The sequence below is a fragment of the Pholcus phalangioides genome, unplaced genomic scaffold (genome assembly GCF_987345545.1).
Source record: "Pholcus phalangioides strain wild (caught in Gottingen) unplaced genomic scaffold, Ppha-v1.0 ptg000001l_1, whole genome shotgun sequence".
NCBI lineage: Eukaryota > Metazoa > Arthropoda > Arachnida > Araneae > Pholcidae > Pholcus > Pholcus phalangioides.
The window spans coordinates 18,990,378-19,013,547 of NW_028301594.1; the positions used below are offsets into that span (position 1 = coordinate 18,990,378).

General features: G+C 35.8%; 2 protein-coding genes across 2 annotated transcripts; both read left to right on the top strand.

Annotated features, from left to right (window-relative positions):
- Positions 1 to 3,376: 3,376 nt before the first annotated feature.
- LOC149090021 (uncharacterized) lies at positions 3,377 to 12,976 on the top strand. Its single transcript, XM_089231997.1, has 4 exons — positions 3,377 to 3,518; positions 7,605 to 7,781; positions 9,986 to 10,120; positions 12,720 to 12,976. Exons 1-4 carry the CDS (start codon positions 3,441 to 3,443, stop codon positions 12,789 to 12,791), a joined length of 462 nt encoding a protein of 153 aa, XP_089088123.1. The 5' UTR covers positions 3,377 to 3,440; the 3' UTR covers positions 12,792 to 12,976.
- A 2,651-nt stretch (positions 12,977 to 15,627) lies between these two features.
- On the top strand, positions 15,628 to 22,598 carry LOC149090022 (uncharacterized). Its single transcript, XM_089231998.1, has 4 exons — positions 15,628 to 16,014; positions 19,415 to 19,591; positions 21,103 to 21,252; positions 22,278 to 22,598. The coding sequence occupies exons 1-4, from the start codon at positions 15,937 to 15,939 to the stop codon at positions 22,347 to 22,349; spliced, it is 477 nt and encodes a 158-aa protein (XP_089088124.1). The 5' UTR covers positions 15,628 to 15,936; the 3' UTR covers positions 22,350 to 22,598.
- The last annotated feature ends 572 nt before the right edge of the window (positions 22,599 to 23,170 follow it).

Genomic DNA, 23,170 nt, shown 5'->3' on the forward strand with positions numbered 1-23,170 from the left:
TATGGTTGTGTCTTATCTAAATATGGATAGCTTCTTGACTGGTCTTTAGACTATGTTCTAGTTTAACTTTAATCTCTGCTATGTTCGGCGTTACCGTCTGGTCGACCTCCGAACTGGCTAAACTCGATATGGCGAATTTTGGGTGAAAGAGGCTTCACTTTCCTAAAACAAGTGAGGGGACCCGATCATTATCCGTACTTAATCTCCCTTATCATTCAATCACTGGGAGATCAAAGCATACAAAGTGACGTATCACGAATCCAAAACTCGGCCATTTCCCCAATAAAAAATTCCTTAAAACGAATTGTGGCCAGGAAAATTAGCTCGATAAAAACTGGGAAATTCATGTAAAACAGGTTTTCACCCAACTAACATTCGGTTTGAACTCGTTTGTGAATGGTGGAGTAATGGCAATAAATAAGGAAGAGAAGGCAGTGAATAAGGAAATGAATACCCTTTCATTTTTCTGTAGTGAAAGGATACCAGAGACTTGGCAGCATGTGATCCTGAGATTCAAAGTTTGCAGTTGTTATACGTAGAATAAAATACTTGGAAGCCCCTACAATGAACAAATCCTTCACACACTTCATAAGAAATTCTGATAGTCTCATATGGGGCCGTTCAAGTATTACGTCATCATCGATGGGGGGGGGGGTTCCAATTTGCTGACTTTTGATGGCAAGGGGGGAGGGAGGTTTGGGTATTGCTTACGTCATCAACCACCCTTTATGAAAATATGAGTTAGGATTCAGAGGGGCAGAGCTGATGACGAAATTTTGCTGACGAGGAGGGGGAGGGGGGTGAGTGTTTTGCTGACAAGGGGGGGGGTCAAAAATAGCTAAAAATTTGCTTACGTAATACTTGAACGGCCCCTGTACAAAATATTGATACTTCTTTCTGACATTCCTATGTTTCGGGAAACGTTTGCATTGTAACGTTATTGCCGTGTTTTTATGGAATTCCATTTTGTATTTACTTTGTACAGTGTTGTATACCTTTAGATTTTGTACCCCCCCCCCCTATCTGTAGCACTGTGAATCGGCGTATAAATTTTGTCGCATAACATACATGTATATAAATGACTTGCCTTTACGTCATACCGGTCTTGTGTATTGTCAATTTGTATTTAATTGTATTATTATTGTACCTTATTGTGTTCTCACCTTTGCCCCTTGGGCTCGGCAATCGCCCCATTTTGTTTGGCAGAATAGGTTGGATTCACCTTGTATACAGGATGCATAGCAAACAGGGGAGGGGGAGGGGGGGGCCAAGATTATAGTGTTATTTTTCCTGGAAAATTTCCACTTCCCCCCCCCGGGAAGAAAAGAAATTCACCCCCCCCCCTGAGAAAATTCTGCGTACGCGTATGGGGGGGGGGTATGGTATTTTACTGGCAAACCTTTGTTCCTAGAGGTATACAGTCAAATCCCGTTATAACGAACTCCAAGAGAACGGAGAAATCACTTCGTTATAACGAAATTTCTTTATAAAAGAATTTCAGGTCTGTGGCATAGTTCCTATGTAAACGTATCTGAGGGATAAGAAAAGTGTTCGTAAAACGAGAAAATAAAAATTAAATAATAATTTTAATTTTTAAATAAAAATTAAATTAAAATAAAAAATCATCTTTTTATATACACTCCCCGTGTGCCACAAAATCCAATCAGGAAGTTGTTGCCCTGTATCTCCTGATGCCAAAAAAAAAACCCCTGAAACATGAGTGACACATCGGAGTACTACCAAAGCCTCCTTTGTAATATACTAGAAATTTTTCACACTAGAAACACGGGTCGGAGGACTGTACCTATAAAGACGGGCATAGGTCTGTGTAGCCCCATAGCTTTTTCTGGCAATTTTTGAATATTTTAATATTTTAGAGAATGGTATACTTTTATATGATAGACAAAGAATTAGTGCGTAAAACCCATTGATCTATTAATACATATTTTTTTTATTATCATTTAGATTTTAAAACATTCTGGGCACACGACCTCTTTCGATGTGCGTCAGTGTGAAGTAAACTCGAGACTGGGGATTTGTATTGTCTATATTTCCGATAGGATTTAAGTGTTACATCGCCTCTAGGTTTTGAATAAGATCAACGAGTGTGATCTTGCTTTATTTTTTTTTGTAGCTGAAAGCCCATGACCATGATGTTATTTATTAAGAGTTTCAACCAAGCTTGAAGAAATTCACATAATTCCAGTGATGTTGAATCAGTATCTGTAAGCAATGAATTTCTGGTGAAATATTTTGGAATCCTTCACGTATTATTGACGAGGAAGGCCCACAATACTTCATACACTTCCATCGGCAGCAGTTTTTTCGCAACTGATAGACGAGATATTATGGAAATCTCGGATTTTTATGAAAATCAGTTGACGTTTGGGTGTAGGGCATGGTTTTCATTTGTGGCTTCAATGTGGTTTGCGTTCACTGTTTCGAGTAGCATTAAATTTTGCATCACTGAGCCACTGTTGGGGGTATAATTTCATTCTGATTTACACACATCCATCATCCATCTATTGCTTACATCACAAAGGTTTTGCTTGGGATATAGTTTTCATTCTGCTCAGAATTCTCATCATAACCACCACTTGCTTCTGAGATTTTCTCACCCAATCTTTGCCACCTTTTAAAAAGTTTCCTCTTCGGTTAATTTACGTCTTTTTGATATTTCTACAGCAATCATGAGCACTTGGATATTTCTACGTTGCAGAACAAACAATTTATCGGAAAAAATTACAAAAATACTTAGCAACAAAAGCTGACTCCTGCTGGCCGACATCTGCAGATAAGAACAAAAGTAAAAAAAGAGTCACGAATTGGTGGCCTATACCGTATTAGATTCACAAAGAGACTATCAGAAGAATTTTAGCCTCACAAAATCAATTGCGACAACGTTGGTTGTATTATACGGTGAATGTGTTCTAAAATATGGGAGGGTCAGTGTGACCCCCCCCCCCCCTACCGTCTTTCTGGGTATCTCAGTTGCTAAGAAAGACAATGGAAAAGCTTTAGTGTCCAATAAGAACATGAAATTGGAGAAAAGTCAAGAATTTTCTAATCTTTTGGTATATTCTTACTTGAGATATGGGAGCAGAAAGAGCACGCAGGGTCAGACAGACCCTGTCCGGCCTTTTAGTGTTAATTTAACTTCTGGGATGTACAAATTTCCAAAAACGAAATAACGAACGCTATCTAATGGAACAAAAGAATGGAAAGAAAACACAATGATTTGACACACAGTGATGAAAACACACATCTTTCTTATCATGCGTGGATTTCTTCGATAACGTGAAATCGTAAAATACTGTCTTCAAAAAAAAAAGTCTATATAAACCTCTTTTTTAGGGGCGTAAATCCTTCAGAAGCAGTTGACGTTTACCAGATCTTTACTTGTGAGCATACATTGAGTTCATTCAAATATACCGGCAAAAATGTCTTCCTCCGTGGCGTTTTCTCTGAACGCCGATGAAATAAAAAAGCCAACTACATTATTACGAGTTGCTCATCTGGTGAGTTCGATACTTTGTTCGAATAAAAATTTTTAATTAAATAACACTAAACTTATAAAGCAGTCAATGACTATCAGATTGTTCCAAATCGTTTTGCAACCGTTGACTTTGGAAACATACTTTCAATTCGAAAATGTTTTACAATGACATGCAGGTATTCAAAATGTCTTAAATTTTCCAAGGGATCATATAAATAAATAAAATAGAAAAATTAACTTTTTATATGGAACTTGAATGCTAAAATCTCCAGTTAATGAAATGTGAATGCGGCTCTGAGAAATCATTTATGAAAAATTGCGTATTTTTAGATGCAATATTAACGGAGATATTTGACTTCGAAATTTTCAGCATTTGTCGCCAATGATTTAGGGTGTGGTTCTCAAATCGTGAAACATTAATTGAATTCAAAGTTGTAAAAATTCTGTAATGATCAGAATAAAGGTCAAAAAATTTAACTGCTCTTTTTTTGTGAATAAAAAAATAAAATGATTTATTTCGTTCTCTTCGTGTTAAATCCCTAAAAATGGTAAATGAGCCTATGAAACTTGCCATCAGAGTGATAAGTTGCCAAACTTAGCGATTTTGTATGTTTAATGCCTCGATAAATATTTCATTAAAAATATGAAATTTTTTGCAAATTACTTTTCAAAGTGGGATCTACATTTGAATAATTGGAAGTTTTAGTACACGAAAACTGCATAAAAGTTACAGACATAAATACAACGCCACAACAGGCAAAATGTCCAACGAGGTGGCTGAGAAAAAGATGCCCATAACAGATACGGATGTCATATATTTCAAAAATACAGCAACCCAATTAAAAACACAATCACAAAAATTATGAACAACATATAAACATGATAAAATATACAATGCCCATAAAGAATATTATGGTTGTCTTATTCTAAGAATGAATAGCTTCTCGATTTACCCCAACATGTTTATCGTATTTCTTTTTAACCTATCAATTGTGTTGCAATTTATTAATTCCGGGGGTAAGTTGTTCCATTTATTAACAACCCTATTAGAGAAAAATTCCCTGCGACACCATAACCTTACATTGTCCCCTACCAATCGATACTGGTATCCCCTAGTAAAAGCAGTCGATTGGCGGTGTACTAATAGTTCATGGTTCATCCTATCCATCTCGTCGAAAATTTTGAACACTTCGATCATATCTCCCCGACACCTGCGTTAATCCAATGTAAACATATTTAAAAAGTGACTTTAAAAAAATTCAATTAAATAATATTTAAAAATTCTTTATTTTTTTATGTGCACGGCCCTTCAAACAAATTTTGAGATTTTAAGTAACTGCATGTCATTTGAAAACTTTTCGTAATTGAAAGTTTTTAAGGTCAACGGTTGCAAAGATATTTGATATGCAAACAATTCGGGGCTGCCTGATTCAAATTGTTTGTCCACAGGACTACCTCTGTAACCGTTGATTTTAGAAGTATTCTTCCAGTTACAAAAAGTTTTCAAATAACGTGTGGTTTCTTAAAATGTCGTCTTCGTTTTTAGGGGTGCTTCGTATTTTGGTGCAAACCAAACCAAATTTTTATTAATATTTCAAATGTGTACAAGACTTTTCGCATCACATGAGCAATAAAACATCCCGAAAAATTCCCGGCAACGGGGATTTTCGCTACAAACCATTCACATGACGTTTAGTTTATGCCGGTAATCCCCCTCTTCTTTCCGGAAGTCGTCAACTGGTTACGTGGGTTGAACGGAAGTGGTTGATTCAAGATGGCTGACGAAGGAGCTTACAGTAGGTTTCGCGGCGCAAAGGATTATGGGAGAGAAAGTCGGTGTACGCGTTGAACCAAAACGTACGTGTTCACGTCATGAATCAAAACGTTTGACCTTATTTCATGAATATAGATTTAGAGGTTTCAGCTTGGCGTGATATCTATCGTGATGTTTTAACTTTGAACCACCTTATAATCCCCTTAAGCCAGGTTTTCCAAGGAGCAGGTTTCTACAGTGCGCGCAGCGTGAAAACGCTGATTGGTGAAAAACCGGAATTTCAGGTTTTTAACCAATCAGCGTTTTTGCGCTGCACACGACGCACAAGTTCTACTCCTAGGAAAACTCGGCTTCAGGGGTCGAATTTAGGAAAACTTACTTATTTTTCTTACTGATTCTTTACGTCATAAAACAACACTATTGACAAAATTTGATATTTATAGCTTCAGGGGTTTCGGCTCGGCGATGAAGAATCGGTCAGGACATATTATTATATATATATATATATTATTTTTTTATGTGTATAATTGTATTTTTTTTATATTGTCTTTCTTTTTCCCTCCTTTTTATTTATTTATTTTTTCGCAGCCACCTTGTTGGCAATTTGCCTATTGTCACTTTAGAATTTGTATTTGTTTATGTAGTTGCATTTTGAGAGCTCAGGAAAAAAAATCCACTACAACAAATAATATGTAATCGTTATATCCAGTAGAAGTTTGTAAATCATGCTTCAGGGTTACACAACTAGTTCTGTAAGAAAAAAAATGAATTCAATGAATGAAAACTTGCTTTATTTTTTAAAACGTTTGCAGATTTTCTTGAAAAATTGAGTTAAAGGAAGGTTTAACCATTTCACTATCAATTTTAGAATTTGTATGGGACCTGCTGGGAGTGAAATCCATTCATCAATGCGTTAGAAATGGTCTCTTCCGAATCAATGCTTGCGAAATTTTGTTACAACGAAGACTATAATTCATTTGTATTAGCGAATGTGACGAAATCCGCTTTCCTCCGGTACAGGGTGGGCAGAAAGTCAGTAGAAACTTTAAAAATCTGCTCTCAGGGCTATTACAACTAATATTTATAATTTTTCATTTCCTATTAATTCCTAATATAATTCCAAACAAGATCATCAATCATTATACTACATGGTGCCACATAAATTAGAAGAAAAAATAGTAGTTCAAAAATTCATAAAAATAATGAATATACAATGAATATACAAATACAACGCCACAACAGGCAAATTGCCCAACGAGGTGGCTGACTTAAAAAGTGAAATCTGTACATTTGAACGTGGTTTGCGAAAAAGTTATTCTCACGAAGGGGAATTTTTTTTTCGGAAAAAAAAATTTTTTAAAGATGATTTAATATTTTTTTCAATAGACAGCACTGCATCAAAGCAAATCACTTGAAATATGCAAATCAGAGTATTGTAAAATACAGGGTGTACGCAGAACTTTCCACTCACTGGCCCTTATATAGTAATTTTCATTGTAATATTGACGTAGGTGGATACTTTTGGTGAAGTTGTTTTACTTAAGCCACAAATCGCCGGCTGAAGATCTAGGAACGTTCCGGATACAGAAGAGCTCGAAGAAAGGTTCAGGTCCAATCACTCCTGCCGGATTATCGTGCGGCACCCTCTATCGACGAAAATTTGAACATATTTTGTATCGAAAAATCCCTCTTTGTGAGAATAATTTTTTGCAAACCGCACTTTAATTTTCTAATTCATTTGGTGTGTTAGAATGCGGAATTCATTTTCTATGAGCTTTTTTTAAACTACATTATTACTAGTATTAATGAATTTACGGGACGCCCTGTATTTCGTAAATACGAAATTATGTATCGTTAGTCATTGTGTGTTGTATAATTTTATAAATTACTCTCTACAGAGACATCAACCGAAACTGACTTTTATTCACGTTATTGCCGCGGTGTCGTCAGGGCCACAACTAGGTGGGTGGGGAGCGGGCGGTTCTGGTGATCTGGGCGCTGGACCAGAATGGAAGCCGAATTCAACCTTTAACTGCTTCTTCTACATGCAAGGGGTGCCAAAATTCCGGCTTACCCGGGTAACAAAGTATGTAGTTGTGACCCTGGGTGTTGTCATAACCGAGTAACTACTACTACTTACCCGTACATGAAACTCGTACACATTCCTCTACAGTTTCTAACGAATCGCAACGTGCCGGAATTCGTGTTCTGAGTATATGTATGGCCCTAACCTATTTATGTTGTAGAGATGCGCTTGTAACCGAGTAAATATGATTGTTTGATTTTGTAATGACAAAAGAAGGTTTTTTTTTTCCTCTTGTCTTTTTACCGCAGGTCATTGAAATTGTGATAACTGGAATATTTTCATACATGTACAACCATTGCTTCATTTATACAAAACCACTAATTCTATTTCTGATCGTTGTTGGATACTTAATCACTTCGCTGGTGATACTGATGTCGACAGTGTTCACGAGAAATGGATCAACTCCTGTAACACAAACTAGCTTTGTAAGCTATTTAAAAAATTTTCTTTCTTTGCCTTATTTTTTTTTTTTTTTTTTGCTTTTATTTCATTTTATTTTATTGGAATTTCAGTAATCTCTCAAAAACTATTTTATATTTCATGAAATGATTATAATTTTTGTTTTTGGCCTTATCTATGTGTTTTTTATGATATTTTTAATGTTATTTTCTTTATTATCATTACATAATAAATAAATTCTACTTGACTTAAGAGGGTCGTTCAAAAAATTACGCGTCTAGTAGCACCACAGTACAGTGGACGATGCAATCCAGCACCTCCTATGGATAGAAAGCTTCGCACGGGTTGCCATAAACGTCATTCAGACTTCCTATCAAGTTTACCACATTTTGAAACACAGCATCGTATCTCGTTTCTTCTTATTTTGGCGTAGAATCTTCCTGATTGGCTCATAAATACCGCATAGTGATTGGAAGTCGGGCATAGAAATCGCCAATTCTGAGCCCAATCATTTATTTTCTGCACAACGATGATACTAGCACGGGCAGGGAATTTTTTCCCTGAATATTCTGAGGAATCAGACGCCTTCATATCCCCCAACGCTGTCGTATATAAAGGGGTTCTACTGAGGGAAAATGGACTACTTACTGACGTCACAAGCAGCGTGCAGAGGCCTTCTATCTCTAGGTGCTGTGCAGTCTCGGCATAATTGAAACATCAGTTCAGTAATGGCAGCTCGTAGGAGATATCCCATATTCGTGAGTAAAATTGGCTAAGATTGGTTCATGTGGGAAATTTCTGGTCTTTGCAAGAAATTTTAAAAGTTCATAAAACTAAAAAAAATAAAATTGATTTATTTCAAATTTCGTGCATCGTTTTTTTCTAGTACAGGATACTTGACTAGATATTTTTACTGATAGATGGCAGCACATTAGTTCTGAATTTGTGGGGGAAATTTATGCAAAGGGAAATTTTTCGTGACGATGTTTTCATCACTGCGTCAGTTGTTAATTGAAAACATGGAAGCAGTAATTTGTTTTTTTCCCTCGTCACTGTTTATACACAGAAGAGCTTGGTTAATTCAAACGTGGTTAATTAGAATTTATAAATCGAACTTTTTTAGGAACTCCTCTTGAGAGTTTTATATTTAATGTTAAAATTTTCCGTTTAGTTCTAATTTTTTTCGGATGTTTTGGATGATTCGAAGTTGGAGGGAAAAAATCGTGGTTTTTCTGTATGAGCAAATTTAGTTTGGAGAAAAATTCTACGAAAAGTCAGACTTTGCTTTCGTCGAGAGACGAAGTTGCCAAAAACTAAATCTTCAAAGACAAATAAAAAGTTTGAAAACTCTGTTTTTCTCTACTGTTTCTTTGGTAATTTAATGTCAATTTTAACATTGTTCAGCTGGAGGGCATTGAGAACGTGTACCCATTGAATACTGAATCTGTTGTTGGACCTATAGATCAAAAGATGTACCATTCAAAATCTGAATTTTTTTATCATCATTAAGAGTATGGAAAGTATCAGAAAGTACAAATTTTGTAATACATACGTTAATAAAAGTATATTTCCTTGATAGAATAAGAATGATAAGCAAACAATTTCTAATGGGTGATCAGGAATAATCATAACAGTTCAGGAATATCATAACCGTTTCCGTAAATCAGGCTTTGAGCATGGTCGAGAAATTCTAGTGATGCTGATTCAGAACAGTAGAATAATGTAGCAGCTAAGATCAATTATTATTATAATTATAAATTATTAAAATTTTTGAAACAGTTTCGTAGCCGATGACGAAATTTTAATGATCGATAAATATTATCCTATGTGAATGTTGATGATTAAGTTGCAATTTGCAATCGTTTCACGGATCCGGATCCAGGATAGATTAATTGGATAATTCGAATTTTGTACAATTCGAACTTTTTTAACAGTGGCTTCGGACTTCGAATTAACCAAGTTCGGCTATATAAACCCTTTTTAATTGAGGAGTGTAAAAAATGCACCATCCACAAGAAAACTCGGCTACTGCGACGGTTCAGATCAAAGTTCACTTGGAATAGTTCTGAAATATTGAAAAATTTATAGTAAGGAAATTTTGAGTTAAGACTACAAGGTATCATTTAGTGTTTTATTGCCACCCGATATTTTTTAATCTTATTATTGATGACACAAATTTCTGAAATCATAATTTTATTTATATATTTATTTCTTGTTCATTTTTTTTCAGATTTTACTGCATAACCTATTGGCAACAGTGCTGTTCTTTGCCACAGGAATAGCGTGCATCATTGGTGCGAATAATTTCATATTTGCAGGAATAGTCTTGGATAGAGAATGTCTGAATCTGACTAGAGCAGCTGGAGTTAGTAACAATATTATAATACATCTTCGTGCATTATACAGTCGAATCTCATTGATGCAAAACCTAAGGGTCTCAATAAATTAATAGTTCCCATTAACCGAATTTCTTGTTATACGTTTCGTGTAAAGAAATATTTATTTCGCAATAAGCGAGTTCGCTTCAAAGTTGTTCGACTGTTTATTTATTTCGTTATTCAAATGATGGTAATTTAAAATTGGTAAACTGTTTAAAGCAGCGATGAAAAGCTATACGATTATACCAGGGATCTTCATTCCTTCAGAAATTGTGTGGCCGAATTAAAACTTTCCATGAAGTCCGTGGGCCATTAAGTTATTCATACACCGGTATTTAAAATTATTAGAAATAACACTGAAATTATTTTTTCCGACAAATTCTTAATTTTATTTAAATTTTTTCTGCAATTATTTCATTCAGTAAACTAATTTTAAAATTATTTCCTTATAAAGTATAATCACGAGTTTTCATCAAGTATAAATCGGTTTTTTTTTTTCATTTTGAAATTACCTTCAAACAATTTCCGAAATTATTTCTTTTAATAATGCTTCAACAATAATTAAATTATTTTTTTTAATTGAGGTGTTCTTCAGCATTTCTGTGAACAACGGCTTCTACCCATTTTTCCCTCCCGAAACATAGTGAAACCAAATACTCTGCGGATCAAGAGATGTTATATCGAGAGGTACCAGAGAAAGTACTATCATGTGTCATAAGTACCATAGTCATAAAGTTCAATATTGGTTGTTCTTTGATGCGTTCGGGCCGGAATCCATGTCTGAATTCAAACGAAATGCGATTGCCTTGAATCGAATCAAAAAATTACTTCTCGGGATAACGTGATGAATCATTGGGATCGTGCAATTTCAGGGCTTGTTTATAGAATAGGCAAACGGGGCATTCGCAAAGGGCCTACTAATTTTCAGGAGTACAAACATTTTTTTCTTTTGTATTTTAGTCATTTACCTCCCTTTCATACAATACAGTCAGAGAACATTTTGATGTATTTGAGGAAGTACAGAAGTCCTTCACAAAGCCACAGTGTTCCAGCAATATTATAACACTGAATATTGATTCGAATGATGATTTTGCCGAAGAATTTCAGAAATGTTTTCCAATTAAAGAGGGAATCGAAAACCCTACTTAAATTTTGCAAAAGTTGCATAACTTTTTACATTAGAGCAACGTTCCCAAATATTGAGACTGCTCTAAAAAATTGTATGACGTTCCCATAAGCAATTGTTCAAGGGAGCAAAGTCTTCCCTAAGAACTGAACTGGGTCAAGCCGAACTTACAGAACTTTCAGTACTTTCATTTGAAAGTGACATTGCTTCGAATTTACAACATGAAAATCTCATTAGAAACTTTGCAGCTGTGAAGTCAAGAAAAACAGCCAATTTGATGGGATATGAAAATTTCACCCCCGACATATCGCCCTCGGAAATTTCAGCAATGTGGGATAGCGTGTCTGAAGTTTAAGAGATGCATATTCTTTTCTACTTTTCCTTAAAGATTGGACACACAACTTGGTCCTCTCCCACTCCTTCACTCACTCTGCAATCAAAAAATCTGAGTGACTTGGTCGACCAAAACATCGGTGCATTCCTTGATAATCCTTGGGTTCATCAAGAATTAATAATTCCCCATGTCCAAGTTTATTACACGGGCCATGCCATTGTGAAGTTGTGACATCTTTTCTTCCATCGTATTTGAATATCGTGCGATTCCTACGTATACTAATTAGCTTTCGGTTGCTTCATCTATTTCATTAGATGCTCTACCTCTGTTAGGCAACTGCGAAAGTGTAAAAAACAGTGTTATATCGAATGTGCGTAATATCAGACAATCATGTTAATGCTTATAATTTTTGTACGTAAATAAATTTATATATATATATGTGTATGTTACGGTAAATGTGATGAATTTATTGTTATACATAACAACCGGTTATTGCATAATACTCAAACGTCGTTGATAAATTTGATGAATACTTGAAATTTATTGCCTTTATCTGTGACTATGCTTAATACCCTAGTGTAATTGGTGAATTTGATAAATAGGAAAAAAATTCCAAGTGAATCTTGTATGTGTGATGAATATAGTCGGATCTCGATATAATGACACAATACATGTGTGAATTATCATGTACAACAGGGCTGTCATTTCAACTTTTTCCAGGGGGGGAAGGCAAACATTTTCCAGGGAGAGGGCAAAGCACATGTGCTCAATGTATGTACATATATTTATATATACCATTTTTAGTGTATTTTCAAAAGGCCCCCACCCCCCAAACGACGGGCCTGATGTACAGTATATCATATAGTACGATTTATCATGTTTACTGACGACGCGGCTTTTGGGTATTATGTCTAATCACCGATAAAAGTGATAATTTTCTTTGTATTTGCTAAATTCACCAACGACGCGTGGGTATTATGCATTATCACTAGTAAAAGTGATAAATTTGAAGATTAATTAATTAAATTTGTCAATTAGGCATAATAACCGGTTATTATGTGTAATAATGGGATTTATCAAATTTATCTTAACATATCTAACATGTACATTTTCATTTCTCTTTCAGAGCTTGGGCATAATGAACGCCCTTGTATATGCGATGAGCACATTCTTCGCAATGCGTGCTGCGTCAAGTTGAACTGCCAAATTGAAGATTTTTCCGGTTGCCATATGTAATTTCTGGATGCATACCTTTTACTTGATCACATTTTAAAAATGATTGATGTGGATTTTTTTGAAGATATTTGAATGAAAAACGCTTCAGAAATTATGGACGATGGAAATGTATTGATACTAGAACAAAATAAAAATCCCAACCTTGTATTCGTTGTTGAAATTGAAACGGGTTTTTCCAAGAATTTTGAACATTTTTCTGTTGCTCATCTTTCACGTTGCAAAAAATCTTTTTCGGTTGAATCGCAAAATATTATCTTTGTCCACGAAGTTCCGATGAATAGAAAAGGTACAGAAATGAAACAACTGATAAAATAAATAAATTAATTAAAAAAATCAATCCTTTAGAAGTACAGTTAATTAACACAAGATACCGCCGCTTGCTTATCTGCAGAACTTGGGAAACAAGCCAACAAAGTATCTTGCTTACAAATCCCTACAGCTGTTCGAAGAGCCCCGATAGTCTTGTCCTTTTTCCTTTTTTTTTTTTCCAACAAACGGAACTAAATGTCCAGTTCAACTACGTCAATAGATTTCTCTCTCTAGACGCTTCATTTATACAGGCTGTCTCAAATTGTTTCCAAATTAGATATCTCTGCAACCGTTCACTCTAGCCCAGGACTGGACAAATCCCAGGGAACAGGTCGACATGACGACTAAAAAATTGCTTTGGTGCCTAACATTTTCTTTGTGTAGTCACGAAATTGCAGGCTGAGAGCAGCACAAATTGTTCGAAAATTATAGCAGCATATCTGATAACATAAAAGAGGGTCGCATTATTCAAAAGAAGCATTATTTCGGACCTTTTGCATTTCTTTCGGACAAAACAATTTTTGGCATCTAAAATATTGTTCTGGTTCCTCGATTTTTTGTTTCAGATTTGTCCAGCCCGGCTCGAGACGTATACTTTCAATTACAAAAATGTTTTCAAATGACGTGCATTCACCTAAAGTCTCAAAATTTGCTTAAAAGGTCGTATACATAAAAAAATAAAGAAATTAACTTTCTGTACTGCCCCCGTGTGCTAAAACTTTCAATTATTGAAATGTTGATCCCACTCTCATAAGTTTCCATTTTTAGGGAATGTACACAAATAGAATGAACTCCACCATTTTGTTTTTTCATTCACAATAATAACAATTACATTTTTTGAAAATCATTTTTACAACTTTGAATTTCACTTCGTTTCGCGATTTGTGAACCATGCAATCAATCGTTTGCGAGAAATGCTAAAAATTTAAAAGTTATATAATCCCGCTCTTTTCAGAAGGGGGGGGGGTCTAAATTTCGGTAATTGGAAGTTCTAGCACACAGGGTGTGCATAAAAAGTTAATTTCTCTTTTTTTTCATGTATGCGACCCCTTGGGAAAGACATTCGAAAAAGGCTTGTTTAGACATTTTGAGTAACCGCACGTCATTGGAAATTTTTTTTAATTCAAAGTATGTGTTTTTGTAAAGTCAACAGTTGCAAAAATATCCGCTATGCAAAAAATTTGGTACAACCTGTATTGCTACTACATCACATTTACTCCCATAAACCATAGGCGTGACGTTATTGGAAGTATTATGGAGATGGCGGCAAATGTTGGGCGCCTCGGACCCATGGGCCGGATACAAGTTAATGCTTAATGCCGCGATCATCGATGTGATTTCTTCATCCTTTCTCGGAACCCAATAAAACAACTAAAATTATCACTTTCTTGCCACTTTTTCAGTGCATATAGGCTAATCCTGGCTCTGGTGATCACATTAAACGTAGTGATAATGCTTGTGATTTCCAACCAATATGCCACAGTAATTAGAGGTGCAACCGACGCATCTCAAGATGGGTCTAGGCAACACCATCTATAGTAAAACTGGTGTTGGTATAAGTGCCGTGATATTTTTTGAAACTGCCAAAGAATATTGAAAAACGGATTAAACAGAGAATTTCGAAAATTCCATTGTTATAAAAGGGAAAAAAATACTTGTTTTTTTTAATATAAAAAAATCTTATCTGAAATATAAAATGATGTGTGATTTTTAGGAAAAAATCAAGGAATTAAAAAACCAAAAACCTCATATTGTGAGTTCCATATAATTCGGTTAATTCCTTCTCTTGGAAGTTGCGAGATCATCTCATTCCGAATGTATTGAGATTAATTTTCATGGATACCTTAATACACAGTTTCCCAAACTTTTTTTTGTTTCATCGCCTCCTCAAAAAAAAAAAAAATCTCACCGTCCCCCAACTCAAGTTAACCCATAGGATCGATCCTACATTAAATCCTCAGCTTCAACGGATAATTTCATCACCCCAAATAATTTCATAACCCCAAGGGGATGATATTGCCCATTTTGGGAAACACTTCCTTATCACTTCTACACTGCATCAATACAGCAGTTGCAAAAAAAAATTAAAATTCATGATCTTTTTTTTTTGTGTTTTTTTGAGAATTCCGCAATGTTTAAAGCAATCTATCTCCGCAAGATAGGTATTTTTCGTACCTTTATGCGGCCTAAACGTGTACCAAATTTGAAGCAAATTTTTCTGCATTTTAGAGACAATTAGACCAGAAGAAAAAATTCATAACCGATTTTAAACTGTTTTTTTTATTTTCCACGTCTCCGAGCTAGAGGTTGGTGCGCCATTCCATTTATGGTGCTTTCTTACAGTAGCAACGAGCTATGTTGTTGCCAATGTATTGACGCCGTTTCTGTTCCAGAGAAAAGGTAGACTGAGTGGGTATCAACTTCGTGACACACACAGAGTTAGAATAATATTATATCTTTAGTCTACGGTGGCACACCTGAACATCGTTAGTTTCAGTGGGCGTGTATCTTATCAACCTGAGATACTACACCCAAATCTTTACCTCATAAAATTCTACGCGTATAATCTAATACAAAAATAAATAAATATGAACCTTATCCGACGAAATATGGACAAAAGTCGAATAGAATTGAAATCGAGCTTATCAAAAACTTTGATAACGCGAAACCGAAAAGCAGATGCTATTTGAAGGTGTTCACATCAACTTCTTAATTAGAGGTGAAACTCCTTCAGAAGCAGCTGATTTTCACCTGGTCTTTACTCGTGAGTACATATTGGGTTCATTCATACGGGAAAAATGTCCGCTTCCATCTCATTCACCTTGAACATCGATGAACTGAAAACGCCAACTACATTATTACGGCTTGTTCACCTGGTGAGTTGAATATATTTGTTCTGATATAATTGTTATATAATTGTACACATCGAAATCCACAGCTGTGAAATTATAAATGTTAATAGCTCTATCATTTTTACTGTTATTAGCAGTTTAATGCTTTTCATTCTATTCTGAATTGAAGTAAAACGTGATTGGAAAAAATTTGATTAAAATGTTCTTTTGACGGTCAGTGAATGGCCAGAGCCTTGATGTTATAATCACGTAATCTTACTTAATTCTTACGCTGTAGTTATGCAAAGCTTGAAAAATACGCCGTGTTAGAAAGGAACTCCCTCCCCCGCAACTTTAAAAAAACGCAACTCGGAAACAGTAATAGATAGAAAGATGAAGCAAGTGGTACGTTTGACGGGCAGGCCTAGAATTTCAAATACAGCGAAACCTTTCAACAACGACACTCGATTCTACAGATAAATCTCTCTACAACGATATTTTTTCAAATTTTGTTTGGGAATTGCCCAAGGTCTAATGCTGAACTCCTCTCGATACAACAATTTCCTTTACTACGATAAATCCGTCTATAACAATATATTTAGGAGATTTTTGAAACCGCTACAACGATATGTTTTTATATTTGGCTCAAAATCGTTTTAAATTTAATTTTGACTTCGTCACGTGTTTTCGTTCTTCTGAACGTGTCTAATAAAATCGATATTTTGCACTAAAGGATCACCGAAAGCTAAAAGAAGTTATTGGTAATCATGGACCCCACATCCTGTATCGGGGCCCCCAGGCTGAGAGGCTTTGCGGGCCCCTCGGTCAGATATTTTAACGGGCCCCTTTTGTAGTTAATTTATAGTATGAAAAAGCAAAAAAATGATAACCGGGGGATATATACAATTAGGGGACCACTCATGCTATCCCGCTTAGCACCTTCATTTCCGTGAGCATTATACGACAATATGAGTATGCATGTGTATTGTGGACTAGATAGTACCACAGTCTTTTTATTTCATTCTGTGGGGTCATTTAATGGTAATTTTTTACAGCAAAGAGTCTCCAAACTCTGTATCAGCTTGAACATTTCATCTGTAAGGCATATGCATCCATTGTACAAGAGAAATTGCAGAAAAGGGGCTTCAAACTCCACTCTTCATTTTTGTCATGCCATTGCTAAGCAAGGCGACAATATGGAATCCATCGTTTTTTGATTCAACCCGTGTTTGCGGAGGGCAATATGCTCCACTATTTAAAACACATAACAGCGAGACTGTGGCGCCACATATTATCCAAAGCTGTAACTAATTCCGCAAACGGGTGTGATTGAAATTCCAGGTCTGTTCATGAAACGTATTTTTTGTAATAACTGCTAGTTTCACCTTTCCACTGTTTCCGAGTTAAGTCATTCCAAAGTTAGAGAGTCATTTCCAAAACACCTTGTGTGTATTGTTCAGTAAAGCAAATATTACAGAAAAAGATAAGTTATTTATAACATGAACAAATTTTTACACTATGTGGCTTGTATGCATTACAGTTTCTCACAAATCTATATTAATAAAATTTAATAGTGTCGATTACAATTAAGTATTAGTACTCGATCATTATTTCTCATATTTATATACGCCATCTATAAATCTTTAAGGGGAGTGTCTTTTCCATCTATATATCTTTAACATGGTGAAAAATTACTCTCTAATAGAAATATCATTAAAAATACTATTTAACCATTAAAAAAGTAATTTTCAAATTTCAAATTTAGTATACATGTTCTTGATTGTATATGCTATCCTATGTTGTTATAAAGTTTAACATATCTTGGATACCTAATTTACTGTAAATTTTCAAAAAAAAAATGCATTTAAACAGCTTGCGCGCATGATAAAATACCATGACATCAATCTAACTGAATAAAAACTTATTCAAAATAAAGGAAACTGTTCAGTTCATGAAAAGAAGAAAAAGGTTGAGATTTCATTGACTTAATCTTATTTGAAATTAAATTTTAAATATAACCATTTCTGCAGTTTAAATCAGAAAGTTGTTGTCCTGTCTCTCTTGAGATCAACAAAAAAAAAAAAAAAAAAAAAAAATCCCACGCTTCTAAATGTAATATTCGCTGAGATATTCGAATTTGAAAAAGAGGAAAAAAATAGGAAAAAGAACAGCATAAACTAACGGTCAACGTTTCTTTCCCTGATTTATGCTGTTCTTTTTCCAACTTTCTGCAATTTTTAAATTCAAACATCTTTGCGAATATTGCACTTAGAAACGTGGAAGGTTGTTTTTATTTTGTTTGCCTCAGGAAAAACAGGGCAAAATCTTTCTCTAATTGGGTTTTCGAGGACAGGGGTGTCCGTATAAAAAGTTTATTATTGTATTTTAGTAACTGTACAACCCCTTGCAACGCGAATGAAACATCTGAGGTCTAGAAGATATTAGAATATTTTTTCTGATTGGAAGTATGCCTCTAGGATCAACAGTTCGCCAGTAAAATGCAGCAAGGGGAGTTATGGAATAACCCTGCATATGTGCATTTAGTTTCAAAATTATAGTTCGATTTTTACTGGAAAGTTATTTCTGTAAAGTTCGAATATTTCCTTTGGTTGACCCACTTTAGACACGAAATGTAAGGCGTATTCTATGTCAGTATCATAAAAATTATACATATATATATATATATATATATATATATGTGTCATATCTGTTATCAGGGGAAGGTAACTTTAAAGATAACTAGCTCCTTATTTGTCAATCATGTATATAAACTTATCTTTCTAGTTTTTTTTTTCTGTCATGACTTTGCGTGCGACTTCAAGAAGATCAAAGGCCAAAAGAAAACAAAAAAACTTCAGTATCTTAATTGACAAGAAATATGCATAGACAAATTTGAGTTATGTGTCAAAAGTCCTGAATATGTTTACGGATTAAGATGATAATAACGCACATGTGTAGTGCAGTGACACTGAAGTTGGTTTTCTGTGGTTTTCCCGCTTCGAGGCGCAAATGTGATCCGGTATTTCATTTGAAAAAATTTCGCCACAGAGATCTTAGTCCTAAGTGTTCCGCAGAGCACGGGTTAGGAACCGCTGCCCGAAATAAAATTTCATTGCTTCGCGTGGGTATTCACGAGAAATTTCGAAACATTCTGACCAATGGTTTTTATTTATTCAGATAGTTTCGAAATCAACAATCATTCACAATGAACCAGTGCAACGGGCAGGACAAATCTAAAACAAAAACTCATATGCCCCCGAAACAATACTTTGCATGCTTATCGTCGATCACGTAGTTGAAAAAAATGCGTGACCGGTCAAAATCTTTTACATGCCCAGAGAATGACGGGGATTAGATTTGTCCAGCCCTGATGAATAGCAATTTCACACTAATTGGGATTTATTGTACAACATTAATAACAAATGGTTAATTTTTCCTTCTGCAGCTGATTGAAATTGTGATTACTGGAATATTTTCATACATGTACGACTATTGTGCCATTTTTCCGAAATTCCTGCCTCTATTCCTTATCGCTGTTGGATACATGATAGCGTCGTTTGTGATACTGCTATCCACTGCTTTCATATACAATGGATCGACTCCCGTCACTCGTACAACTTTCGTAAGCATGTTCAATATTTCTTATTGATTTCTAGTTCTTCTCATGATTCTTATATAAGCGCAACCTTTCTCTCAAATTATTTTAGTACGTATTATACACTCAAATGACGAAAAAACTGTGCAGATGAGCGCTCGCAAATAAAAGAAAAATGCAACCAATCAACGTAAATTCGATGCGATCAGTAGCGCCTATATAAGACAATGGGCAGCTAGGGAAGCTGTTACATCGGTTTCTGGTGCTAGAATGGCAGGTTATTACGATTTAAGTGACTTTTGAACCTGGCTTGGTAATCGGCGGTCGTGAGATGGGTCACAGCATTTCCGAGCAGTGCCGTCTTAACGCATGGGCCCACCCGGGTACCTCAAGAAAAGAAGGAGCCTCACAAAAATCAAATATGGTTGAAATTTTCGAGAATTTGTCTGATGGGGCGTCAGAAAAATCACTTGGCCCGGGGGCTCATGATGCTCTTAAGACAGCCCTGTTTCCGAGGCAGAAATTAAATTCAGATTTTTGCACCCAATCCTCGCAAGAGCTTACCGTGAATATAAAGAATCCGGGGAGGGGGAGACAGATCTCTGACAGAGGGGTGGGCGGAAAAAGACCCTGAAGGAACGGCTCCACCGACGGCTGACAAGAATCGCTTCACGAAATAGACGTGCAACTCTGCCCCAAATCTCAACAGATTTCAATGTTGGGAGATCAACAACTGTCAGCATGCGAACTGTATAACGGTCCCTCCTTGATATGGGCTTTTGAAGCCGAAGGCCCACTCGAGTGCCTTTGAGGACTAAATTAAACTAACCGAATACGATCAGCACTCCCAGAGATAGGCCTCCACACGCTGCTCGTGACGTCAGAAAGTTGTCCATTTTCTCTCAGAATATTCAGGGAAAAAATTCCTTGCTCGTGCTAGTATCATCGTTGTGCGGAAAAGAAATGATCGGACTCAGAAATGGCGATTTCTATGCCCCCCCCCCCCCCACATCCTATCAGCATGCGGTATTTGTGAGCCAACCAGAAAGATTCTACGCCAAAATAAGAAGAAACGAAATAGGATGCTGTGCTTTAAAATGTGGAAAACTTGCTCGGTAGTCTTAATGACGTTACAGGCAACCCGTGCGGAGACCTTCTATCCCTAGTAGGTGCTGATACGACTAGGCTCTGTTACACGGAGGGAACACCCGTGCCGGAAAAAACTCCAGCTGGGTAAGCGAGTAACTATTTCAAAGTCATTGTTGAAGCCCACGAACTTTCGTTGCAGGACAGTTTTTTTTTCTTTCCCGAAGTGATTTTTCCGATCTCTTCCCCCCCCCCCCAGCTAGAAATGACTGCCTACCAATTAACATACTTACTCTCGAAAATTTGAACCAGATTCATTTTCATGAGGCTCCCTCTGCACTTGAGGGGCCCCCAGGCACTGATAGAGAGACAGACAGGCGCACACACACACAGAGAATATCGATTTTATTTATACAGATACAGTATTGACCTAATTCCTCTCTTTTTTTCAGATTCTTATGCATAACGTATTGGCATTATTGTTGTTTTTGTGCACAGCGATAACGAATCTGACAGGTGCAAACTCGACGACCGTTATATTCAAAGGAAGAGTAATATACGACTTCTCAGGAAATTGTGTTAATATGGTAAAAACCGTGGGAGTAAGTAATACTATTTTATTATTTTCGTATATTATGCAGTCACGACAAGAGCACTTCCTTATGGAACGAAATTTATAACATCTCTCCCAGGAGCGTACGCGGGATCGACCTTTGCAGAGGGCACAAAAGGTGGGGGGATTTTTGTTCTTCCCGAGAAATTTTTGGTTTCCACCCTTCTAAAAGCCTTTACATTAACAGACATTGACTGAAATACTATATAAAAATATTTTCTTACGATATTTTAATTTTTTCACAGAAATATCAAACATTTTTCTAATTTTTGGTCGGCTTGGAGTTTGGGGCAGCACGAGCCTCTGCGTACACCTCTGATCTCTCCACATAGAAAGTTCGTTGTTCACCACAACCTTGGAATATATACTTCGCAGCTATCAATCCAACAAACTTAGAAGAGTGCCACAAATCCCGATTTAAAGTGATACTGGCATTCTGAACCTGTGGTCAAAAGCTTTTTAACAATCCGAAATGCACAATCTAATCAGCCGTTGTCACGCCTAAATCCTTTGTAACATGATCATAAAAAACTAAAGCAACGAGTTACACATGATGCTACGATGTTTTCTCTAAGGTTCGGATTACAATATAAAAATTTCATTAAAGCTCATTTATAAAACTTAAAAAATCCAAGCAATAAGGTTATTGGTTACCTTATAGAAAATGCAACCAGTAACCTTATCAGCTGCCTTTTTCGTTTTATAAATGAACTTTTCTAATGTAATGTCAGCGATTCAAGCAAAATTCGATTTCTCTCAAATGCCAAATTAAGTGGAACCAATATCAGAACTGAAACAAATTACATTCCTTGAAGTTCCTTATTCATGATGACTGTTTTTTATATAATTCCTTTTTTTTTTCATCGGCAGAGGGCTTATCATGCTTAAATATGTAATCAAATAATGTCAAACATGTATCAAATGTGGCATCAGCGGTACATGGGAGAAAGCTTATAATTTTATCATGCAAACATGTGCGTAAATATTCTTTTTTCTGTATCATTTTTCTTTCAGAGCTTGGCAATAATAAACGCCATTGTATACGGAGTAAGTATATTCTTCGGATTGCGTTCATCTGAAAGTTGAAGAAATTCCTGAATATTTTCCTCATCCCTTTTCCGATTAGCATAAGAAATTGCTGGATGGATGGTGCATACATTTTTCCTAGTTATAATGCAATGACGTTTGCACACATACAAATACAGTTCAAATTTTCACATTTCCAAGCAAGAATGTTCCAGAAATTATGAAAGATTGAAAAAAAAAAATTTGTAGATGTAATTTAACAATTGGAAAATAAAATTTTTAACCACGAAAGTGGTGGTCAAATTAGAATCCACGTTTTGATCTTCTTTTTTTTTTAATTTCTTACGTTGTACTTTCTTTGAATAAGTAACAAAATACTGTCAAAGAGATCGTGAGACCAACTTCGTGGTAATCGTCATCTTTGAAGTGTGACACCCCCCCCCCCCCACCCACAATCAAAATTTTTAATTCTGAAATTTATGACTTCTAATTTGGAAGGTAGATGGCAGGTGTTCTTGACTACAAAGCATACACAACACTAACATACAGGGTGTTTTGTTACTGGACCGACAAACTGAGAGGGTTGTTAGTAGACATCAAGAGGAACAAAAATTGCCATGGAACTTGGTATCGCAAACCACGTTGAGAGGTTGAAAATCACGAAAAACACATGAAGGTTTCGACGTCGCGCTGGAACAACAAAAAGTACAATAACAACTACAAAAAGATTTATTTAATTAACTATTACAAGAGTTGTTGGAAGTGGCGGCCGCTGACGTCATTGTACAATCTACAACGACCCGCGCTGTCTCCCGTAGTAATCGATCGATCGTGGCGAGAAGGTAGTATGGTGCGGACAACGCCTCATCGGATATTGCTGT